At 36.8% G+C, this 23,553-nt stretch overlaps 1 protein-coding gene across 1 annotated transcript; it reads left to right on the top strand.

Moving 5' to 3' along the window:
* The first annotated feature begins 4,611 nt into the window (after positions 1–4,611).
* On the top strand, positions 4,612–23,367 carry LOC589799. The gene is made up of 7 exons (XM_030980378.1): positions 4,612–5,362; positions 16,916–17,087; positions 17,424–17,583; positions 18,283–18,451; positions 18,873–18,985; positions 19,489–19,548; positions 19,944–23,367. The coding sequence occupies exons 1-7, from the start codon at positions 5,305–5,307 to the stop codon at positions 20,925–20,927; spliced, it is 1,716 nt and encodes a 571-aa protein (XP_030836238.1). The 5' UTR covers positions 4,612–5,304; the 3' UTR covers positions 20,928–23,367.
* The last annotated feature ends 186 nt before the right edge of the window (positions 23,368–23,553 follow it).

Genomic DNA, 23,553 nt, shown 5'->3' with positions numbered 1-23,553 from the left:
ACCGCCACCATCATCATTTTGGAGTGTAAATAGTTTGTTTGTATTTTAAGGCCCCTACAAAAACCAGTGTATATGCTGATTGGGCTACCCTTTTTGAAATATGTGAAAAAAATAAATGAATAAAATCCGGATCGGCGCCCGGCGCCACCGATCAACCCCCCCCCCCCCTCCTAGATCCTGGGATCATGTAAGATGTGTATACCTGTAGCATCCACCGTGTAAGAAAACTGTCCCGCCAGTAAACAAAAGAGGGCAGCACGTCTTGCGCTCACAAAGTGTCCCTCGATCTCTCTGCTTGTGCTAATCCAGAGACAGCATAGCGAAAACTATATTGCATGCTTTGAATGATGCTTGTTTGCCCATAACCATGGGTATACACTAGTCGATAGTAACTATATCCATGGTCAAAATAATAGCAACATGCTACCATCAAGAACTGAGTTGTCAAAACTCTATGTTAATGACTGTGTGCGAAAACGATTTTTTCTTTTTCTTTAAGGGGAAGGGGGGGGGGGGTAAAAAAACGGTAAAAATGTAGATATCTCTATTTTGGATACACCGAAGGAAACGTTCGATCATACATTTAAAAATTTTCACCTCCGGAGTGGCGGGGGCCGAGGAGCTGAAGCAATTTTTAAATAATGAAGCCACTTTCCTGCGAGTATTTGTAGAATGAAAATAAATAATAAGAAGAAAATAGTCAAGAACGGAAGAAAAAAAAAACTGTGGAAGAATCGACGTGCATGGTGCTAGGACAATAATGACACTAACGTGAATTACATCCTGTATTCATTAGAAGCCATTGGAAGCAAAATTTCTATGTAATGTTTGCATGCATGGACCAATTAAATAATCTTGAATCTTGAATTACCATCGAGTCATTGACCCGTTATGACAGTTCGTTCGTTGTGTCTGGTGAGTATAGACTAATAACTTGTAACCGAACACCTTCTCCCCGACTGTGCGTTTAACTCTCCATCTCAACATTTCGCTTCAACAACAATCTCCAAAGAATACATTAGTACGTTCGTTACAGTAGTATCTCGAGGGTAACCACTACTTTTGCAGTACGTTAGGCCTGTCTGTTAGTTGTTCGCCGCTTTAGGATTATTAATTCTTACATCAAGAATTAGGCTGGAGAGGATTGAAGACTTTGAAACTGGTGAGTAACTTGCATTCCTGATCCATCTTGAGCTGACTCAGTATGGAGTTTATCTGTATGAATATATTGACAGAAGGCATCACCTCTCTACGTGTAGTTACGTGCCTGTATGCAGGAGTCAATGGTGGTAGTATTCTATCGTGGTATTACTGCAGTACAGGGAAACTCCTCTGATACATTGTTTATGTTTTGTGCATCTTGGCTATATCTTATGTCAATATCTTATGTTCAGTACGTATTGTTTTGAGAATATGTTTTGTTAAAACAGATCTAATTGGAAGTGAAAATAGTCGATACCACTATTGTTTCTTTTTCTACCCTACGTCTGACGTCCTCCTTTTCTTCTCTCCTTCTTGTTCTTCTTGTTCTTCCATTTTTTCTTCTTCTTCCTTTCCCCTTGACTTTGAGAACATTTTAAATATTCTTTGCAACGAGAGATAAGTATGACATACAATTATGTATTGATATAAAACTGGCAGAAATTGACAGTTTGGGAAAGACCAGAAGTTGTGGAATGTGTCACTTTGACCCGATTGAAACGATAGGTGAAACATAAATTGAATGGAATGATTGAAATTTGGCCTATAAAAAAAAATCCAAAGTTCTTTCAACAAAATGTTTAACGTGTGTATTAGAAAGTGAATGTTCATATAGTAACGCATATGCCCTGATTCTATTCATATCGCGGTATTAAAATAACCCCATTAATATTATTGTCAACATCATTATGAATACACTTTAAAGAGGAGTCATTCAACAGAATTCGATGATGTCATTACCAATTGGATATTGCTTCCGACCATTTGGACTGATTTTAATTTCAACACATGTTTTCAAAAGTTTAATAAACACTTAATAGTAAACTTTAGAGATACTTTGTCCATTTTGCAGCCAACATCAAATTCTGTAGAACTTTGCAGAAATTATGAATATGTCATGTATGTCCTAGATCTGTGAATTTTAAACATTAGCAGTGTCATATTATTCAATTATTATGCAAGGAATTGAGGAAACCGTTACCTAATTCTAGACCCCACTTTGTTACACTATTGAGTGACTGACCGACATCTCTTTTCTTTGGTAATAACATACATAAAATGAGGTGTGGTACATGAGCATTTATCTACCATCAATAACCTACTATGCTAGTAATGGCCAAAATTAAACTGATTGATTCTTTGTGCAGCACAAAACGTACTATCATTCGCTAAGAGGGTTTGAAAATCAGAATATTACTTTGGTGATTGCAATTAATCACTTTAGTCGATTCGACAACTAATGGTCGTTATTTTCCAACTATAAAAGCCATTTTCAAGCCTTTTCGTTTTGAGGGAAGTTCTAATTTCAAATGACATTGGAATTTTACCTTTTCATTTTTTGGGCCTGTAAATGGAACATAGTAGGCTACCTTTAAGTCACGGTATAGTGTGTATATTGTTGTGGAAATATGTAACAGCATGTCTAAAGATTGTTGCCAAGACTCTTTCCGCTCTTCAAGACGAGCGGTCAAAACAAGCTCGCTTCTGACTGACCATGAAAAATTGAAAACTCTTTTATTTTTTTATGAAGTGCCTAAATGTGGATGAAGGACATGAGAGAAACTTTTAGCATCAGTTGAGTTTACTATCGGGGAAAGCTGCAAGTCTGAAACCAGATCAGGAATTCAGTTATTATCACTGACTGGTATTATTAATAAAAATTAAAACCCAAACCAGACATGACGTTAAATTTTTATTTTCTTTAGTCCAAGATCATTTTTAATTTGATCCATTTTGTTCAGATCTTTCGTATTGTGGATCGAAATCTGGAATCATGGTTTTATTTTGTTTTTCAAATCATAGGAACATCTTAAAATCTTAAATCTTCCTCTACCTCTTTTGGTATAATAATTGATATTGATTATTGCCCTATTGAATCATAAATCTAGACCCGCCTATTAAAGACAGCAGTGATGACGGCCAATTTATTTTTCAACAAACTTTGACTCACCAATATCCTTCACCTACCGCCTCATGAAATTCGGCTTATTATTTCATTAAAATAATTATAAAATATTAAAATATGTATACACTGGGGATGCAGAAAGGGAAATAGGGTCAATGTGATTTGGCGCACCTGGTAGGTTCTGTTAACATTGTGTACATGCCAAGACCTATGCTCATCAATTTTCTTGTCTCGTCTTGTTGTACAAAAAAAAAGTTGAAGATAGAACCTGTCATAATTTTCAGACGTCAGACCTCTTATTTTGATAACCATTTATGATCCTGGCCGTGACACTCATTATCATCGTTGAGAACACGAAGACGTTATCGTTCAGCCCCACTCGTTTACCTTCTAATGTCGTCAATCACCTCCGATGAGTACAAACCGCTCCTGATGCCCTTTGTAGAGTGTGTGGATGGGGTGGGTTCGTCCACACTGCCGCGGTATGATGGGGGTATTATTGAATGTCTTGGTGTTGTTGGTATAAGCTAGATTTTTAAAAGATCCTTTTGCACAAATAATGAGCAAGTGATCGTGTTTTCCTTTTGTTTTATATAATATGCAGCAAAGAAATATACTCGCTCTATACTGTCTTATAGGTCTGTTCGTTTTGAGTCTAGATCATTTTGCAATGATGAAATCTTGCTTTTTAAAATTTGAGTTTATCAGTTCGTCCAGAAATGTATTACAATGAAATACCTATCTACCACTTCAAACTTGTTTAATATGCATGATTTCTTGATAATGATATACCCCTCTCTATCACAAAATGATATTCATTTCGAGAATGATTAATGTATTTACTCTCATGATTTCATCGACGTTCCCTTGCTATCAGGTTTTTTTTTTTAATTATGCAGTGGCGTATATCCAGGAGACGGAGTCCCCTTCAATGGGGGCGTCGGAAAATTCGGAATGTATCTACTATCTAGAGATCTTGGACACCTGCAAATAGTTAATGACTATGCCTTCACTGAGGAGGGGAGGGGGGGGGGGTGCACGCCAGATCCATCCTATGCTGGATACGCCACCGTTATAGCAAAAAGTGTACTTTAGGGTTGACCCGGTCTACTATATAGTGTGTAGATGACACCAAAAAATAACTTCATTTTTATTTCGCGATGTGAACACTCCGTCGTCATACATCACGAGTGACGTCACAAGTGACTGAAGTGAGGCATCCTTTCAACCGAAAGAAATCACATGTTTTGTGATTATTAATAGCCTTCAGTGTGTTATTCACAAAGCATTATTCAGTATAAAGCATTTATCACTCAGTATTTTTGATTCAGTTGTATACAGTCGGATCATTTTTCTTTCATTTTGACATTTTGCTCATATTGTTTAAAGATAATAATCATTGTTGTTATTATGTTATAATATTTTGGCACCTTTTTTATGTTGATTTTACAGGAATAAACGGCCGCTGAATGGATGGCGGAAATCCTTACTAATGATCAAATCGGCAACGTTCATCCACTTGGAATGCTTGTTGAATCAGACGAAGAGCAAAGAATAGCTGTATTAGTCAGACGGGCTATTTATTATTGACATGAGATTTGCATAATAAACACCCGAGCTCTCTGCGTTCTTTTGTTACTCCGTGTTCGTTTGTGACCGTTGAGCCGTGCCATAGGGTCTTCCCAACATGCATCAGGAGTAGCGAAGCTGTATAGTGTGAATTGATTGTATTGTACAAATTCTAATTCGTCTGAGAGCTGAGCTAGCGAGGCAGGGCAGGGAATATACCTTGCATGGAGGTATATACGTACAATATTATATCCACTGGAATTGCATTGATGCCGGGAGGGTGGGGAAAAAGAGAGATATGCCAACTGGTTTGACGAAATCGGCTTCCTTCTCTTGATCCACTCGGAGGAGGATTTCCTGGATGAGATCGTGAGGAGCTTCCTCTTACGCCGATGATGATGAGGAATCGTCTGCCATTTGTATCAATTTGAAATACTTCTCCTTCAAGGATTCTCGACAGGGCAGGGAAGTGAACAACTGCACTTGAATTACTACTAACTCAAAAACAACTGATTTTCAGTATTAGAATCGTCGTAAGACAATATTATTTATCGTCATTCCGTGGGCGAGCGAATCATTTTTAACAATTTTTCATCAAGGTGGCGAAGCCGGAATACGACTATACCAGTATGTCGATCGCTGGATTTTCTTTTGCCGAATCGGTCTACTATGAGGAACCCTACTCAAGTAAGTGTAGCTTGTCTTTCTTTCTTCTTCTAAAGAAAATGTTGTAACATTGTGTTTGTTATTTGTATTATACTTCAGAGTGAATTATTGTCTCGTCATTGTAAGTTATGTAGTAACAACTTACAGTCTATGAAGTATACCCAACAGGTAACATTCAATCTGCACATCATTAACATATTATTAATCAAACGCAATATACATGTAGCCACACACGCATAATTATTATGCGACATCAGGCAATATACATGGTGCATTCGATAATCCGTATATTCATTGCCTTATGTCTCTTTGCGTGGTTAACGGATTGTTGTATCTTGGATCCCAATTCACATTATAACATTTTGAAATTTCTAGAGCACTGAAATATGTGCATTGAGCTAGTAAATCATATTTTGCGGAGGAAAATAATCAAACATGTCATGATATAGTCTATAAATAGAATTAATGTAGGTTGTGTAGGAATTTTGGATAATTATAATCATATATTATAGGGCCATATTGTAACTTGTAGATTAGGAAGTTCAGCTTGCACCGTTCTAAGGAATATATTTGATTTTAACTTGGGTACTTTTTTTGTTGCAAAGTTATGGTTTGTAATAATTCTCGTTTAAAAGACATGTAATTTTAATATCATATTTGATGGATATGTCATTGTTTGTCCCTATTCGCATAATCTTATTATATATTTCGAGACAAGTTCATTATTATGCAGGATACATTTCGAGTCAAATGCATACTATGCGGATAGACGTACCGATGTTGCACGTGCAGACTGTTTAAAAAAACACCAAGCAATAAGTAGGTCACAAATGTCGATAAACCAACAAAGCTTTACATTTGAATTTAACCTAAATCTCAGATTATAAGTAGAAAGGAATATATAGGTGAGAGGCTGAGAGCAAGAAACGACCTGAGAAACAATCATAAACCATGCGATGATATAAACATACAGAATGTACTTCGTCATACTTTTGACATTCAAATCAAATTCATTGTATCTCGAGAAAACTAGAAATATGCCCCCCCCCCCCCCATCCCTCTTAGTGGTGTATCCAGATTATGGGTTAATAGGAAATGGGGCGTATTATGGAGTAATCATCCCCAGACGGAGAGGTGTGGTAGGCCCCCGTGCTGTAGGACAGAATGATTTTGTCACCTGTGCCTTCAAGCCAAGGGAGGGGGGCGACGCCTTTGCTCTGTGCTGGATACGCCTCTGTCTTTGACTATGTACATACGTGAACACATGATGCTAATTCACACGTATCATTCTCGTTAACATGGCGAATAACGTGAATACAAAAGATGCAAATTGTACCACTCATAGGAGTAAAATGAATAAAATTATTCAATATCAAAAATTTGAATTCAAAATTTATAGAAATTTAAAGAACAAATCACGAAATGATAATGCGTGAATGATAAGACAGCTCACACACACAAAAATTGACACTGGCAGCTACATCTAAATACAGATAATGTATACTGAGAAGCAAAACAAATTAAGATAAAATAACATGCGAGGAACTTTAGCCTAGTAATATTTTGAACGGAAGTGCTTGAGTTTTTTAGAAACTTTTCACAAGATAATCCTGAATGTGTGAATCAGAGTGGAATCATTACTCGCTGATTGAAAATCCTGAGCTGAGGATCTACAGTTAGTCTTGATAAAGCGTACCCGAACCTATAGGTGACACCGACAGTCATGCATTATTAGGGACTTTTAGATTTGCACGACGGAGAACGTGGACTGCCCTTTTAAGGTAATGTGACGTCCGTTTAAGGCACTGGCAGTGACGTCACATTGCCTTAAAAAGGCAGTCCATGGTCTCCTTCGTGCAAATCTAAAAGTCCCTAATATTAACGCATGCAGACGTTGAATTTTCTATGAAATTAATACTGAGTTTAAAATGCTCTCTCTCATGGAAAGCATCTACATATTCTATAGCAATCAGCCAAAACAAATCACAACATGTTACTCTCTAAAAAAAATCGAGTGATCACGGACGTCACTCCTCTGGAGAGTGAAAATGTAGTGAAAATAGAGTGAACATTCACTCTTTTCTTCTTAGAGAGCACTCTAAAATCAATCGATTTTCACTCCTAAACAAGTGATCACGGACGTCACTCCCAAGAAAGTGAAAATAGAGTGAAAAATCGCTCTTTTTTTTTAAAGAGAGTAAGGACAAGGGAGGGATGGATATTTATCATTATTACATCTTAAGACTGTAAAGAGTATAAAGACCATTTAGACCCCCTTCATATTTCACCAATATTGCCAGTCATACTGTTTGTTTATTTCACCATCTGGGTCTAATTTGTAAACAATCGTGATTTGTTAACAAACGGGAAGCATTAAAAGAACGCGAGCTGTATTTTTAGTAGTCTGAAAAACATTGAGTATAGATTATGATCTAATAAAGCCCCACCTTGTCGGATTTGCGTAAGCTTTGATTATTCTTATTAGCTGATATAATTCAGAAGGTCTTCCAACGGAACACATGGGTGTATCCTAATAATTTATTATATAATCAGTGGATGGTTATGATTGGGTCGTTTAATAAATCAGTTCCGTCTATTGAACCCCTAAAATGCATTCATAGAACAAAAATATGATCTGAATTCAGAAGGTCTTCCAACGGAACACGAGGGTGTATCCTAATAATTTATTATGTAATCAGTGGATGGTTATGATTATGATAAGGTTGTTTAATCAGTTCCGTCCTTTGAACCCCTTAATGCGTTCATAGAACAAAAATATGATCTGAACTAGCTGTCTTGTCATGAAAACATGCGTATGATAATTCCTGGAGCGAGCGGGTAAATGCCCCCGATGTATTTTGCTGGGACACTGTATACACCGAGCACATGGTCAACACCGAAGTCGACACCTTTATAACTTCATTCACTGAGGAGGGGAAGAAGTCATTAACCCGTGGTTGGACATGAGTGAAGACGAGTGATGTAATTATTGAGAAATATTCTGGCTCATCCTAGGAAAGTACCTCACAATAATCTATTTCAATTGAATTAAACCTGTTCGCCCAGGGGCGGCAAGAATAGAAAGGACACAGGTTTCAAAACCTCTGACAAACAAAGCGAACAAACAGACAAAACCAACAGCAAGAAGGAAAAAATCTGTCTCGGAGACGGTGTTTGTTTGCCAAATCTCTGACAAGCGAAAAAGGGAAGAAAAAGTGTCATTATTGGGCTGCTTGTTTGGCAAATATAGGGGAATCGCCCCCTGCCGCCCGTGTGTCCGGCTGTACTGTATGCCCGTCACTTAATTATTGAACTCTCCCCATAGCTAATGACATCTCTTGGCACTTAAATTTGTTTAATCCTTTGCCCCCTGACCTATTTGGTTCTTGCTATTAACCAACAATATCGACTTGGTTTCGAGAAGACAGGGGTTAATCAAAAGTCTCAGATTGGCCAACAGAAGTTAAAATCTATCTCTCTTTAAATGTTCCTTTCAAGTGTGTGTGTTAATTTGCGCAATTAAGTCTTTAATGGCAGGAGGAAGATATTAATTTACACTTGGATTTCCTTTAATTCAAGTTGACAATAGTGCCTGAAGGGAAAAGATGTACATGTAGGCCCCTATCTAGAAAACAAACAACATCCTCTCTGTCTCACGCTCTCTCTCTCTCCCCCTCCCTCTCTCTTTATCATCACCCCCTCTTTTTGTCGAACAGAAACACTGTAGGTTTAAAGTTCTCGTGTAACAATTTTGATTTAAGAGTTTCGATATTATGAAATATTAAAAGATACGTTCACATTTGAAAAGGAGAAATAAAAATCGAAGTTTAAAAAAAAAAAAACGACAAAGTTTGAATTCAATACAGAATCAACCCCTTCATATCAATTCAAATGTTCGAGAAATAATTAACAGGTTTGTGCTTAATGAGACGACTAGCATTATCATGTATCTCATGCCAAATTAAGTGATAAATGTTGTTCAATTTTTGAAATTTTCGAGTACAGAATGATCAGTAATTGGTCGAAACAAATTGCTCGGTACCTCCATCAGTTTGGTATAAAAATGCCTAAATACCAAATAAGACATAAGATAATAGGAATCATAATAATCATTAGACATCAAACACGAAATGTCCATTGAAATTTCGTTAACATGTGAAGGCAATAAATTAAAAATGATGCAACATTTTTGTACATTTTTATGATGAAAATGCTTTGCAAAATATGATCCAGTATTATATTGAATATTGGCCCCACATAATAGACATCACAGAGGCTTACTATACTGTACCACATAGGACTAAACTCTGAAGTTTTTTAGGTCAAAAGCTCACAACTCGTCTATAGAATGCCAATCTCACTGGATCCGCACCTGACTTTGATTAAGGTGAAGTTCATGTTTCATAATCCTGCCAGATGAATTATTGGAACAGAAGTCTTGATATCTGAAGATTTATTGACATGAAAACCTCATCTCTGTGACCTGACATCTGAGAATCCTCGAAAGTACCGGGGGTTTTGTGACGTCTGATAATTTGAAGGTTGTCAGTAAATCGGGCCACTTCCCGTGTAGAATCAACCGCTAACATCGTGATTCATATAATCATGTTAACAGTAATTGTATAATGATGTTCAACCTGATATGGAACACTCTTTGTGACGTATGGCCTCTGTATCTACTCCCTGCTGTGTAGTGGTATTTAATTTCGTAGTAAATGTTTCCATTATCTATGAAGAAAATGGTTTATTACTAAAAACCCACTCGTAGAAGTAATCAATATAAATAACAACTGGGATAAGCTAGCATAAACATTTAAGAACTGTATAAACTAAGACCATGATAAAAGAAATATTTTAAAGAGAAAGAATTTATTAGCACATTGAAAGAGAAGATTAAAGACTGGGACTTGGACTCCTCCCAAGATTTTGTAGCAACTCCCCTAGTAAAGAGGGAGAGGGCTGGCCTGTATATTCAATTAAAGGGACTTCCCCGATTCTTATTGAGTCCATGTAATAGGGATCGAAAATAAACTATGTATTTTAGCATGTTTCTCCTTTTTTTTTAAATGTGTACAGGCTGTACATGTTTTTAGTTCTTGGTGTTTTTTGTTTGGTTTTTACCACATTATTTTGTCCTATGCCGTGACAGTGCGTCGATGAAATAGAGGCCTCATTGTGCTGTGAGAGAAAAATGAATATGTTGGCTTTCCTCCATAATGGGATAACATCAGTAGACCTAATAGTGGGTTGGCTAAGGTTGTCCCCCTTCCCGTCTGAACATCTTAAGGGAATCATCGAAATAAATATTGAATTAGTCCATGCCTGATGCTATCAAGACTTGCGGAAAGTATGACTGGATGAAAAGTGCCAAATGTTTGAACAACGGCGGGAAATACAGTTTTCTCGAGAGCCTATATTGTATAGACGATGTATTTTGGCCTTGGAGGTTATTTTCTGTTGGAGACAGTCGGGCTCTGTGCGGATGAGATGATCGAGATAATGTGAATTTCTGTGATTATTTGGTTAAAAGTAATATAGTGAGAAAAAAACAATCTGAAAATAACATTTTTGGACAGAGTCAGGGTCGCATAAAATTCCCCCTTATAACAGTGCATGTACAACCCACTTGATGTACAAGGATAAAGCCAGGAAGTCTGAGAAAAGTCTATGATTATTTTTAGAAGAAAACAAAATATGATTCAAAGTTATCGATTGGGTATTTAAACGGAAAGGAGTTCCATCACTGTCTTGCATGTATTCCTGGTTGTATGCAATATATACACTCTTTGAATGCAGGAGTATGTTTTCGTGCATGGGTATACTATAGCCTTGTAAAACGATGCCATTCTTTGGTCTCTTTGTTGTTTTGGTATGAGAAAATATTTTTAATGTGGCAATAGTTACTCGCTCATTTTATTATTCTAGTATGCGAACCCCTATACTCTTTCATTTTCTAACGATCGACATTTTTGTCACCTTTACCAAAATAATTTGAACATATGCGGTAGTAATGACCTTTGCCTCTTTTGAAGAGTACTAAAGTTCTGTAGGATGTGAGGTATGAATGTTTGTACATGGAGACGAATTAATCATTAACTGAAAATAAATGTCAGGCATTATTACAGGAGTGCTCCACACGTCTGTATGCTTGAGTGTAGCAGAATACATTAAACGTACAATATGAATATGTGTCATGCGAATACATGTACACTGTATATGAAGTATGCATGTGTTTCAGTAACAATATAACAATAAGGCCAAAAACAGAATGAAAGGTTACGTATCTCCACCGCAGTTTATGATAGGTGCACTTTGGCAATATCCTTTTCCCTTAGAACTTTGTTTTACAAGCGTATAATAACCATAACCATTATTATGTTTTGACAAATAATGTAAATAGTGATAGCACTCTCGCATACTAATGTTCACGTATACTTGAAAATGCCTGGTATAGAATTCATTTCGTGAATTACATTGGAACACGTACATGTATGTCCATTAATAGGCCTTGTAGCACAGGGAGATGTAAAAAAGTAAATTCCCCCAATTATACATAGGCCTATAATATAATACGATCATGAATTTTATTAACACCCAAATGGATCTACGTATAAATACACATAATGAATATTATAATGTTGTTTGCCCCTCTCTAGACTCTACATGGATTTGTTTCGTTTCGTTTTGTTCTGTTGTTGAGAAGTGATTCGTCATATTGAGATCGGCCATTGTGTATAGCATGATGATTGTGATGTATACAGTCATGACTGTATTGTAAGTTAGAGTGAAACAGCGGGGTATTAGGATTGCGTACAATGACCTGAAAGGATGCATTTTTATCCCAGCATGCTCTCTCAAGAGGTCGTCATTCAAATCGTAAATATGACCCCTTGACCTCTAGTGCTTTGTCTCGACTCAAAGATTTCTCTGGGTAGTTTTATTACCAAGTCCTTGCCCGTGACATTGAGTCGATGATTGTAGTGATACGTTTGTGCGCAAGGCAGTCCATAATTTATTGTATGCATTGTGACGTACAGGTGTATAGCGTTATTGTGCGGTAGGAATGGAAATAATGAATACTGGAATATGCATGATAATGAATGCACAATGGAATTGATATAAAATATACTGAACCTCACGTGCAATGTAATTTTGATTGCATACAACAGTTTGTGATAATAATGATGGACTAGTAACACTGAAACAAAACATTGCAAACTATCTTAGGACTATCATGTAGTGACGCTTAGAAAACTGATTAACATGTAAATGTGAGGTTGTACTGTAACAATAGCTATAAGACACAATGGTTGTATCATGTATGACACATACCTAACAATTCATTAAAGTAAGCTACGAATGTGGAGGTCATTGGACTATAATGGGAAGCTTAAAACAAAATCAATTATAATCTAGTCGATACTATATAAAGAAACATAACCATTGTATTTCCGTCAAACTTGTTATCATCTTGCCTTCGCGGGCTGTCAAGACGTTTTTAATGATTTTCGCGATGCAAAGTAATATGTATATTATACATGTAGGTGTGGACCTGCATATAGAAACCATAAAGCGTCCTACCGATTACCGCTCAAATTTCAGTGTAAGTTTTGACGTTTCCATGGTGATTTTGTCTTTATTGAATGCTCTTTGGCAGATCGCTCCTTAAATTATCATCGAAATTGAAAGTAGATAATATTCGTAGGAAGATGTGTCTGCGTAGCCCGCGGCGAGGAGATAGCAATCTTTTTTTCCAAATGAAGACTTTCAGTATCCGGATATATATGTAAGAGATGATCACGATGTTTTCCTCGAAAATATGATGAACTAAAAATAACATTTTTACACCGTGTATTTGCATCCGAATTTCCTGAATTGGGATTAAGATCAGTTATTTATTGACACGTTTTGTGCCTTCTCTCCTCTTTGTGTCGGGATGGAGATAATTTATTCCAGGAGTATCATAGGCGTTTACTTCTTTCTATCCTGCTTTAATCCTCTCAGACAATTTTTATCACGACCCGACGCCGCTTTCCTAATTGTCTTTTTTCAATTTTCTGAACTACGTGTATTTATGGAAAACAACCAATCAACTATCTCCTGTAAATTGTTTATGGATGTTATCATGCTATTAACAGAATGTGTGTTTGTGTTTGTAAGACATTGCAAGAATTCCAGATGCTGATATGATTAATGATAAGGGCGTGGATTTATCAGCTGTATTGTGAGGCACGTCATAATATTAAACCCTGTATATACCCTTTGGCTATATGTTATAGACCCCGAATAATATAGAATCGAAATGCAATGCATTGATTTTTTTTGTTGATGCGCAGGCCCACAAGCGATTCGTTATTTTCTCCGGGCGTCGTATGCAATGTGTCCTCTGTTTCAACTTCCTACCGTGTATTTCTACTGATCTTATGTGTGAATGACTGAGAAAGATTGTTAAAGATTTATCAATCTGAACTTGTGCATCTTACTTTTGTGATTACAAGTTGAATCGTAAAGCAACCCTCACAATGTCCCCCTCTCCCCCCCCCCCCCAACGAAATGCATTTCTCCTTATAAGCTCGTGCATATTACTCACCGAGATTATTATGGACCAATTTCTGATAAAGTATTAATACAAATATTATAAAATACTATATTTCCACTTAACTTAATAAGATATTCTGTCATGTTTAACTAAACATGATTCTAAACCAATCCCTCAAATATTATGACGTCATAATGTATGTAGTTTTCATTTCGAGAAACAAAATATATTAACCGTGTTCTAAACTAAATGCCTCTTATCAAATCAGACACACGTTTAATAAATGCATTTTTCAGTGCACGCACAGTTATCAGTAACGTGTACTCTCGGTTTAATCAATTTTTATTCTTTTTCTCTTTTTGGTCACATTCGAACAAAGGAAACATATATTTCTGTAAGATATTAAATTCAGCGCGAGCTTTGGCAGTTTCCCTCTCAGAAGGCGAAACAAAATTGGAGACCAGCCTTCCTGCTTCTTCACATAAATACCCGAACACAAATAGTTGAGTTTATTATAGTCTGCACCTTTGTGCTTATTGCATTTCCTGAAATAAGGCTTAGGCATCTGTAAATGATGAGAAACAAACTTAACTAAGTGTCGGTGTGTTAGTTGATAGATTACGTTTGTGTAAATAGTTTTCATCGTACTAATCATAGTCGCAGGGCTATAGACGCCAATGTGTATCGATGGATTCGATGACAGTTCTAAACCAACTTGTTTAAAATAAAACAACTGTATTAATTACATGTAGATCACCTATAAAGGGAAGCACATTGTTCTCACATTTAAAGTAGTATCGTTCACATTCAATTTGTTATATTTCATTATAAATCACAACAAATAAAAGTAATGTCAAATTTTTTTGGTAAACTAAAAATGTTGAAGTAATTGATAACTGATATAAATTTTAGGTGAGGCGTGTAAGGATGGGCGATTTAAGGAATAAATGCATAATTGTAGTACAGTAGTAGTAGTACCATTGATCAACATCGTGTATAGATGACTCTGATCAATTGCAAAGCTATCTATACACAGGGTTGGCCAACCTGGGTTCACTTGGTATCAAGATGGCGTATATATTCATTTGTTTTGTGCTTGCCCAACAATACAGTGTTCGCCATTTTGTGCCCAACTCTAATCGGGTTGGCACCGTCAAACCCTGGATCAACACAATGGTCCACGGTCAAACTCTCCTAATCAATGACTCTGATCAATTATTGTATAACAATGCACCCTCTCCTGAACATTGACCATGTACATGCTTCTTTACACATTATACAAATGTATATAAATTCTGGATGATGGGCAATAATACATTACAGTTGAAAACGTTGCAGATAATACATCACAATATTTTAGAGTGCCATAAAATGTCTGAGAGCACAACTTTGATTGTTTTGAAATAATGGGTAAGGCTTTAGAAAAAAACAGCATCAAAGATTTGTAAACAATAAATGAGAAACTATTAGATACTAGTATCTTGTTTTTATACTAGTATCTTGTTTTTATAAAACAATCGTTCGCATTCTTCCCCATATAGAAACTTAATTTCCCAGTCACGCGAGTCAGTTTATCAATATTTGTTTTATCGAAAATATTTTGGGTATCACTGTCATATAAAGCTTCGTTTACTGCTTCCATGAACATGTATGCAGCGTCATATGCGTTTCGATTGTGTTCATTAATGGCCGTGAAGGACCAACCATATCAAAGCTAATTTGTTTACCTTTTGTTTTTGATTGTGTATAAATCAGATGAGTCACATACTGTAGTGGTTGGTCAACAACCGGTGACGTTGTTTTGATTTATTTTCAACACAAATTAGTAGCCATGCACCATAAACATTATTGTGCCCATTTTAGTACTTAGTGAAGTAGACGGTCGTAAGGACTTTCGAGAAATAAACTCAAGGGCAATTTGTGTACCCTCTTCTGTTTTCTCTAGGAAATTTTAGTCTGGTTTTGTCATATGCCATTTCAATGTTCGCACATTATAAAGGATGATGGGTAAAGCGAGTTTCGACTTTCGAGTTTCAAGATATTGACTATTGAGGTATCGCAAAGGGAGCCCTCTGTCTGCACACGAGAGACTTAAAAAAACCTTCATACAAAACACGAACAGGTTTGTCAGGACGGTGCCAATTTATAACCGACAGGACTCTATAATCTGGCATGATACTATTTTATCTTTTTTTAAACATATGATAATTATTTAGAAATTAAAAAACTACCAAAAAGAGGAGAGAAGTCAGTTGTATTATTACATAATATGATTAAAAAAAAAGGAAAAATTGTTGGTTATAATAGTAAAACTTGACTGATTGCCATAAAACACCAACAAATAATTCAATAACAACATTGTTCCAATTTGTTATAACACAATGAAACAAATGCCTTTTGACAAAGGACCTGCATGTATATACGGTAGTCAAAATGCATCGACTGAATGTCATAACATCTCTTTTTATAGAATGATATTTTATACAACGCAAGCTGAAACGTCATGACAGAAGTACGTGTTTGTCTGGGTTTTGTAGTTTATCTAGTATTTCTAATCGGGATGCGAGTGTCAAATTTGTGCATAATTTATATCACGTTGAGTATTTTTCATATTTTGACAGTATAGTGCTTTGAACACAGCTACATGTAGATTTGTTTTTCTTCGATATCATATCTGCATGCCTATCGTTCTGACAGTGTCGGTAAAACAGTCGGAATGATCCTAACCATCTTCCTTCATATCCATGTCCTCACATTTCCTGGACGGCTGGACCTATGATTGTCCTGATTCACCTGTCATACCTGTACGTTCCTTCTATACCGACTTATGTGGGTGTGGTCAATTAGTACGGAATATAATTTTAACCATCTACAAACCCTTCTTTTGTTGATATAGACATGTTGTCTGCGATGTCCCTTACGAAACATCACGTGTACCATCATTTTTGATTGGGCGTGGCCGGTTTCTGTGTGGGCGTGGTCTATCAGTACTGAATATAATTTTAACCGTCTACAAACCCTTCTTTTGTTGATAGTTCCCGGACCGTGCAAGACATGCTGTCTACGATGTCCTATACCAAACCTCACGTGTACCGTCATGTTCCTACTGGGCGTGGCTGGTTTCTGCGTGGGCGTGGTCCTGGCTTCCGATGAGACGGTCCAGGTCTTTCTCTGGAACAACACACTCAAGGAAACACTCTCAGATTGGTAAGCTTCTTAATCAATTTGAATATTTGACAAAATTGAAATGATGAGCTCTTCCCAACATGCGTAAATGGTTCAATTCAATTCGTTTATTTTAATTCCAGCAACAACAAAACATTAAAAGTATAAAGATAAGTATTATATTGGGTACGCAGAAAACCTAAATTTTGTAGTATTTCCTCAATATTCGTCTTCAAACACATTCTTGCAGAAGTCAGTGTTAATGACATTCTCTTTCACTTCATTATACAATTAAAGTGAATTTTTGCCATCAAATTTATGGGGCTCTCAAAACTTTAGAGAGGCTTTAACCTCTGTATAAACCCTCTCTGTCTCCAGGTTGCTCTATGTGAAGATCGGTGTAGCCATCGGGACTGCCGTCATGGTAATCCTCAGTGTGCTCTTCCTCGCTATGGCTTATCTAGGCACAGGTGCGACACGGAAGGAGTTCATTTGTCGCTTCCGGACACGTGCCACGGGACGGTGTCAAACCGCCGTGGTAAGATATTCATACATTTGTTTATCTTTTGCTATAATTCAATATAAAGGTTGCTATAAAGAATTAGACATGAACATTCTGAGTTGTCCCTTATATATTTGTTGTAGTCGGTCTCCCTTTAGCAGCGAGGTTCGTTTTCCCTTCAGGAGCGAGATTCATTTTCATATTTTGGGTGGCTGGAGAAAATTTGTACTGCTTAATTGGCGTGGCGGCAGATCATTAAGGATCATATCCCACCGCTGCCACCATGCCAATGATACAAACACTGACCTGCCAACAAGTCAAAGTACTAACCGGCCCTTCTGAAAAAACAATATTTCGCTTTTACCGGTCCGCACATATGAGTTACTATAGCACAAAATCGTTCTTCAATCCACACTTGAATTACATCAACACAAAAATATTAGAATTTTGAAATTATAATGTTACGTTTTAGAAAATTGATCAGACAAATTAACTTTAGGAATTTTACCACCCTTCAGTGTATCCACTGGACACATCTATTTTAAAACGGGAGGTGAGAGAGAGGCCCTCCGGTTTTTTTTCTCTTCAGAAATACAAGCCCTAATGAATGCTGTGAATTCATTAATTTGTAGACATATTTTAAACGGAAGTGACATCTAATTAGCTTAGAAGGTCATCATTTTACAAATACGTTATTTTTTCTCTTTATTTATCCTGTAATCATTTGACCTTTAGGTGATGACAGTGTCTTACGTTCTACTTCTCATCTGGCTGATCATACTACTGATAACGCTGATCCCAACGTTCTTCTTTAGCATACAAGCAGCCGGTATTTGTAGATCGGCCAGGGACAGTGATCAGCTAAGTCGGTATTACTACGAGTGTCTCGATCTGAGGCAATGGGGTGAGTGTATGGGCATGACTTCAATCATTCATGTGGAGGGAGAGGAGATAAAATTAATGTCAAAGATGGGGTTACAATAGTGATATAGCCTAACGAATGAAACACGGGGGTAAGGATTAAGGTAACAGATGGGTGTACTAAAGACAAGTAAGTTGGTTAAGGAAAGATGGTTCACTAAAAGAAACAAAAAAGAATAACAAATAAATTAAAGTGAAATAGTGATGACATGGAAAAGCAAAACAGAAACGATGTATGTCTAACTATGACAAAATAATAAATACTGGAATACTGAAATGATGAAATAGGGAAACGAAGATCATTTGGTCCTAGAATTTTATTAAATAAAACCACAATAGAACAATTTTTAAAATCTTTTCTGACTCAAAATGTCATTTTTGTATCTTGTTTTCTCCCTAACCAGGTTTAATCGACTACAACCAGGTTGCTTCGGATTGGGCCGATCCTAGACTACCGGCTGAGGGCGAAGAGGACTATTTCATGTGTGATGAAGATCTGGACAAAATGTGTGACAGTGTGAGTCTTATGGCTGCCACTTTGGAGTGTGAAATTATGTTGGCATATCGAACTCAAACAAACAAAAATTCAATATAAAAAACAAGGAAACAAAAATAGTTTTAGATTTGTGTGATACGTTCATGTTCTAGTGATGTTTTTTTATAAAGTTTATCTGGTTGTATATTCGTTGTATCTCTTCTCAATCACATCCGAAGGATAATTCTTGATTTGCCAGGTGTCTGTCAGGAATATGCAGAACTTTAAGCTCGAATCCATTCGTCAACACTCAATATTATTACAAATATTACAATCATTGTATATATTTTACACATCTTCTTTAAAGTTACGAGTCAGACACGTGCTGTCATCAAGGTAATTAGTTGTATCTTTAAGCTTTACGTGCCTCCATAATTATAACAAAACATTGTTTTTCGTGTCAACCATAACAACTGCAATTCAATGACATCATGGAATTATTAGTACCATAACTAATGGTTGATACACTTTTCTTCTTTCTACAGGATGTCCTCATCTTCTATGGCGTCACTCTTGCTGCAGCAATCATCGTCGTTATCTCACTGGTTAGTTTCCTTTCTCAAAATATTCCTTTTTTTAATTCTTATGGTAACAATTATTCTAGAATCCCCCAATGGAAAACATCCTCTTCATTTTTATCATCATAGAAGTCTGATCAGGGAAATTTTCAGAATGAAAAGAAAACTAAACATGACATTTGATTTGATGCAGAGAAACGCAGTTCTGAAAGTAAAAACTTTTCTCGTAAAGATTGTGAAACGGAGTAAAAGTGGTATCAAATGTTGCAGAACCTTTTTAATACAAGAGTTCTTGTCCCTTCTATATAATTCAATATTATTTCGATTCCAGTATTGAGCCGATTATAAATTACTTTTGCTGTTGGTTTCGTGGTTCAGTTTTATCCGTGATTTCATGATTGTTCCTTTTATTTCAATTTTAGGTCCATTACGTGCTCAACTTCTCTGCAAACTACGCCAAACTGCGCGATCGCTTCAAGGATGGTTACGTTGATAAACGCACTGGTACATACCTCCAGCGGACTGCTAGTCTCCGTGGTAGCAAGCGATCCCTAGCCGGTACCAGGGCATCACTTCGAGGTAGCCGTGCCTCAGTCCGCAACCTTGGTGCATCAGGAATGTCTAACGGTGCTGTCTTGTCAACTACGTCAGGTTCGACGGTCAAGAATGGGGCTTACAGGAACGACGCCCTCAAGTCCAGTCGTGAAGACCTCAACATGCACGAGCTAAAACTTGCCAACCTCAACGGGGGATATTCTGCAAGCAACTACGCTGGTAGCAACTATGGTGGCAGCAACTACACCGACAGCAACTATGGTGGAAGTGTCCTCGGGAGTGGTTTGGTAGGGTCTACTTACGGTGGTGGCGGTGGTCAAGACTACAAAGGACCAGCTGAAACCATCGATGAAATTCCCAATCTGAAGGAAGCTTACATCGAAACCTTTGATAATGAAGCTCAAGAATCGTACAACCAGCGAGACACCTTCCCAAGCCAAGTGTCCTACGAAGCCAACGTTCCTGTTGATCCGTACGTCTCTGCGAACATTAACAACGGCGGGGGTTATGGAAAACCCGACGCGTACAGGAAATCGGATGGCTACGGTCAGCCCAATGGCATGCGCAACAACATGTCTCAGAACGCGGATTCCTACAATGAAGGCTACGGATCCAACCTGGATAGGAATTGGGGAAACACCGGTAAGGAATATGGCAGCAACAGACCGCTTGGTGCCAATGATAATGAGTTGGCTATGCATAGCAGCTACAGCGGTATCAACCAAGCAGCGCCTAATAGAAACAGTCAAGGTAGTACCGGTGCTGCAGCCGGTGGGTTTGCAGAACCATATGTTACCCTACAATCATCAGATGATTCACCCCCTCGAGACAAACAAGAGTATTTCATCTGAGCGGGGCTTTGAACCAAGAACCTATTTTATCCGAAGCTGCAGGTACAGGAATGAAGTGGGAACGTTGTTGGTTTCCATTAAAAATTCAGAGCAGTCGTCAAGTCATCTTTCTTTTTGATGATTGACCTATGTTCAATAGTTCAATTCAAGGATAATATTTAGCCTACTGGGCTACTTTAAATGGCGGCCACCTTCGATATCGCCAACATTTGATGACGTATGGATGTTTTCATAGAAATTGAAGGAGAAAAAAAAAATCTTATGTTTTAAACGTGTAGTTCTGTGCAAGTTTTTGTCTCTACTTTTGCATTGCTGTTTGTGATTTAAAAAAAAATATATAGTTGAATAAAATGTTGTTGCTTAATTAAATTGTATACAAAATTACCTTGAACGTTTTTCTACTTCAGGGCAGATCAGAATGATACATACAAAATATTCAAAAAGCTTGTATATTGCCTTTTTTTAATTAGATGCGACCAATGGCGTTTACGCGCTTCTGAATGCAGATATGCCTTATTCCAAAACGTCACCTCTTCGGGAATTCTCGTGACTTATATGAATAGATGTAGTCGACATAATGTGCATAAAGTCTCAGTCATGAACGTCTGAAAATTGCTTTTAAAAAATTACGTTATGTTTTATCCTCAATGAAATCAGGATGTACCGGTATACATTATTGTTGCACACAAGGCAAAACGTATTTGTCTTTCCTCTTAATTCAAAGAATAAAATTGTGCAAGTTTCAAAACCCTTGGTCATAATGGAAAGATATTTTTCATATTCGCCCGTAACATGTTGTTTGATAGAATATCAAGTGCCTAATTCATTGAGACATTAACATTGCCAAACAGATTTTGCACCGACGATACGCAGATTTTATTCCAATTATTTAACACTAAAATGTATTTGTATTCTTTCCTCTGACTCTCTTACCTAATGGACATCGATTTATTCTTCAGGTATTCAGCTAATTTATTGATGTCATTATTTAATTGTTAATATGTATTCATTAATTAACATGAAAAGAGAAGAGAGAATAATGCAATGCATTATGCTCGAAGTTGTGGTGCAAGAAGGCCTATGCGTTGTGCCAACATTTCGAAAGTAACGGTTGTTGTTAAACAGAAGTTGTAAAGCTTATTGTTGTTTAGTAGTAGGGGTCGCTGTCACCACTCCTATTCACGTTTGTTTGAAACTCACATAGTTAAGCGAGATGTTTCATCACTCAACATTTCTTAGAAAGTTATAGTTTTATGGATTTAGCATTCGCTGTCATCATACCAGTGTTGGCTTGTTTTAACTTACATGTATCATTCTTCAACATGTAAAGCTGTAGATATAAACCATGTCCGTCATGACTGCCCAGCCAACGAGTTCAGTAATCAATTATAATTATGTTTCTGTTTAGAGCTTATTTCATTTATGATTCAAAGTCTTCACTACAAAATGTACGTAAAACTGACTTTTTTTTGCAGTGTTCATTTTGCGCATATCACTTTTGTGCTCTCGTTCTATATTTTCTGAAAAGCTATATAGCACACTTCGAATTCTTCTCCATTGCATTCTGTAAAATGGAAACTTACTTAACGGTGTCAACAAAGTTTGGCTTCCAAGAATGTAGGATGTCTTCTGAATTAAAAGAACGCAAAATCTATCCTTTTCTCTCTCAGATTTGTCTCCTCATCTATCTTTTTATACAAAACAAAATGCTGTTAAGCAATACCAAACAAGAGAATTGTCATCTTGCCTTTAGTGCGTTAATTGATACATGTATATAGACAATTAAATTAGAAGAGTATTCTGTGAATCATGGACAAAATGTGAATGTGAAATAGTTGCATTAATCGCTTATATTTAATTAATGTAATTAAGTTAACATCTAGGAAATGATTCTAGTTACATCCATTACTTTCCTTTTTATCCCAAGCCTTCCTTGACCTTATATTAAACCTTCTTCCACTTGTACTTTGTTATTCTTTGTCCTGTTCTTTTTAATAAAGATTATTCCTATATCTTGACCTGTCTGCTACAGATGAATTCATCTCGAATCTCCCTCGTTCAGATGGTGCTCTTTGTTTTAATCGTCTAATAGGTCTTTATCTTATCTCGCTTGTATAGAGCTTATTTCCCTCTTTTTATGATTAAAGCAGTATGATTGTTTCCATCGTTGCTGTATTTATATTTTAAAGATGTTTTGTGTGAAACCAACCGAAATGTAGTCATGTGCAAAGTATGGTATTGATGTTTGATCATTCTTATGCTTGTATATAAACCAGACAGGATGTATATATTCTAGTATACAATAGAGTGTCTTAACGTCAATTTTCATCTGCGAAAAAAAAAAAAATTTTGTGTGAACAAATCAAATCTGTAGCGGTGATCGGAACATTGTAATATTTCAGACATTTTCTAATGAAAAATAAAAATACAGATAAACGAACTGAGGAAACTCTTAGCCTTTTCATTTTTGTTTGATGTTTTACAAAGACAATGATCGAAAATAGCGTTACATCTGCGGGGGAAAATATGCAGAGAGAGACAGGAGAGGGAGAGAGAGAGAGTGACAGAGACAGAGAGACAGAGACAGAGACAGACAGAGAGACAGAGCAGGGAAGAGAGAGAGAGG

The sequence above is a fragment of the Strongylocentrotus purpuratus genome, unplaced genomic scaffold (assembly GCF_000002235.5).
Source record: "Strongylocentrotus purpuratus isolate Spur 01 unplaced genomic scaffold, Spur_5.0 spur5_scaffold_11, whole genome shotgun sequence".
Taxonomy (NCBI): domain Eukaryota; kingdom Metazoa; phylum Echinodermata; class Echinoidea; order Camarodonta; family Strongylocentrotidae; genus Strongylocentrotus; species Strongylocentrotus purpuratus.
This window is presented reverse-complemented; position numbering and strand designations above follow the sequence as displayed.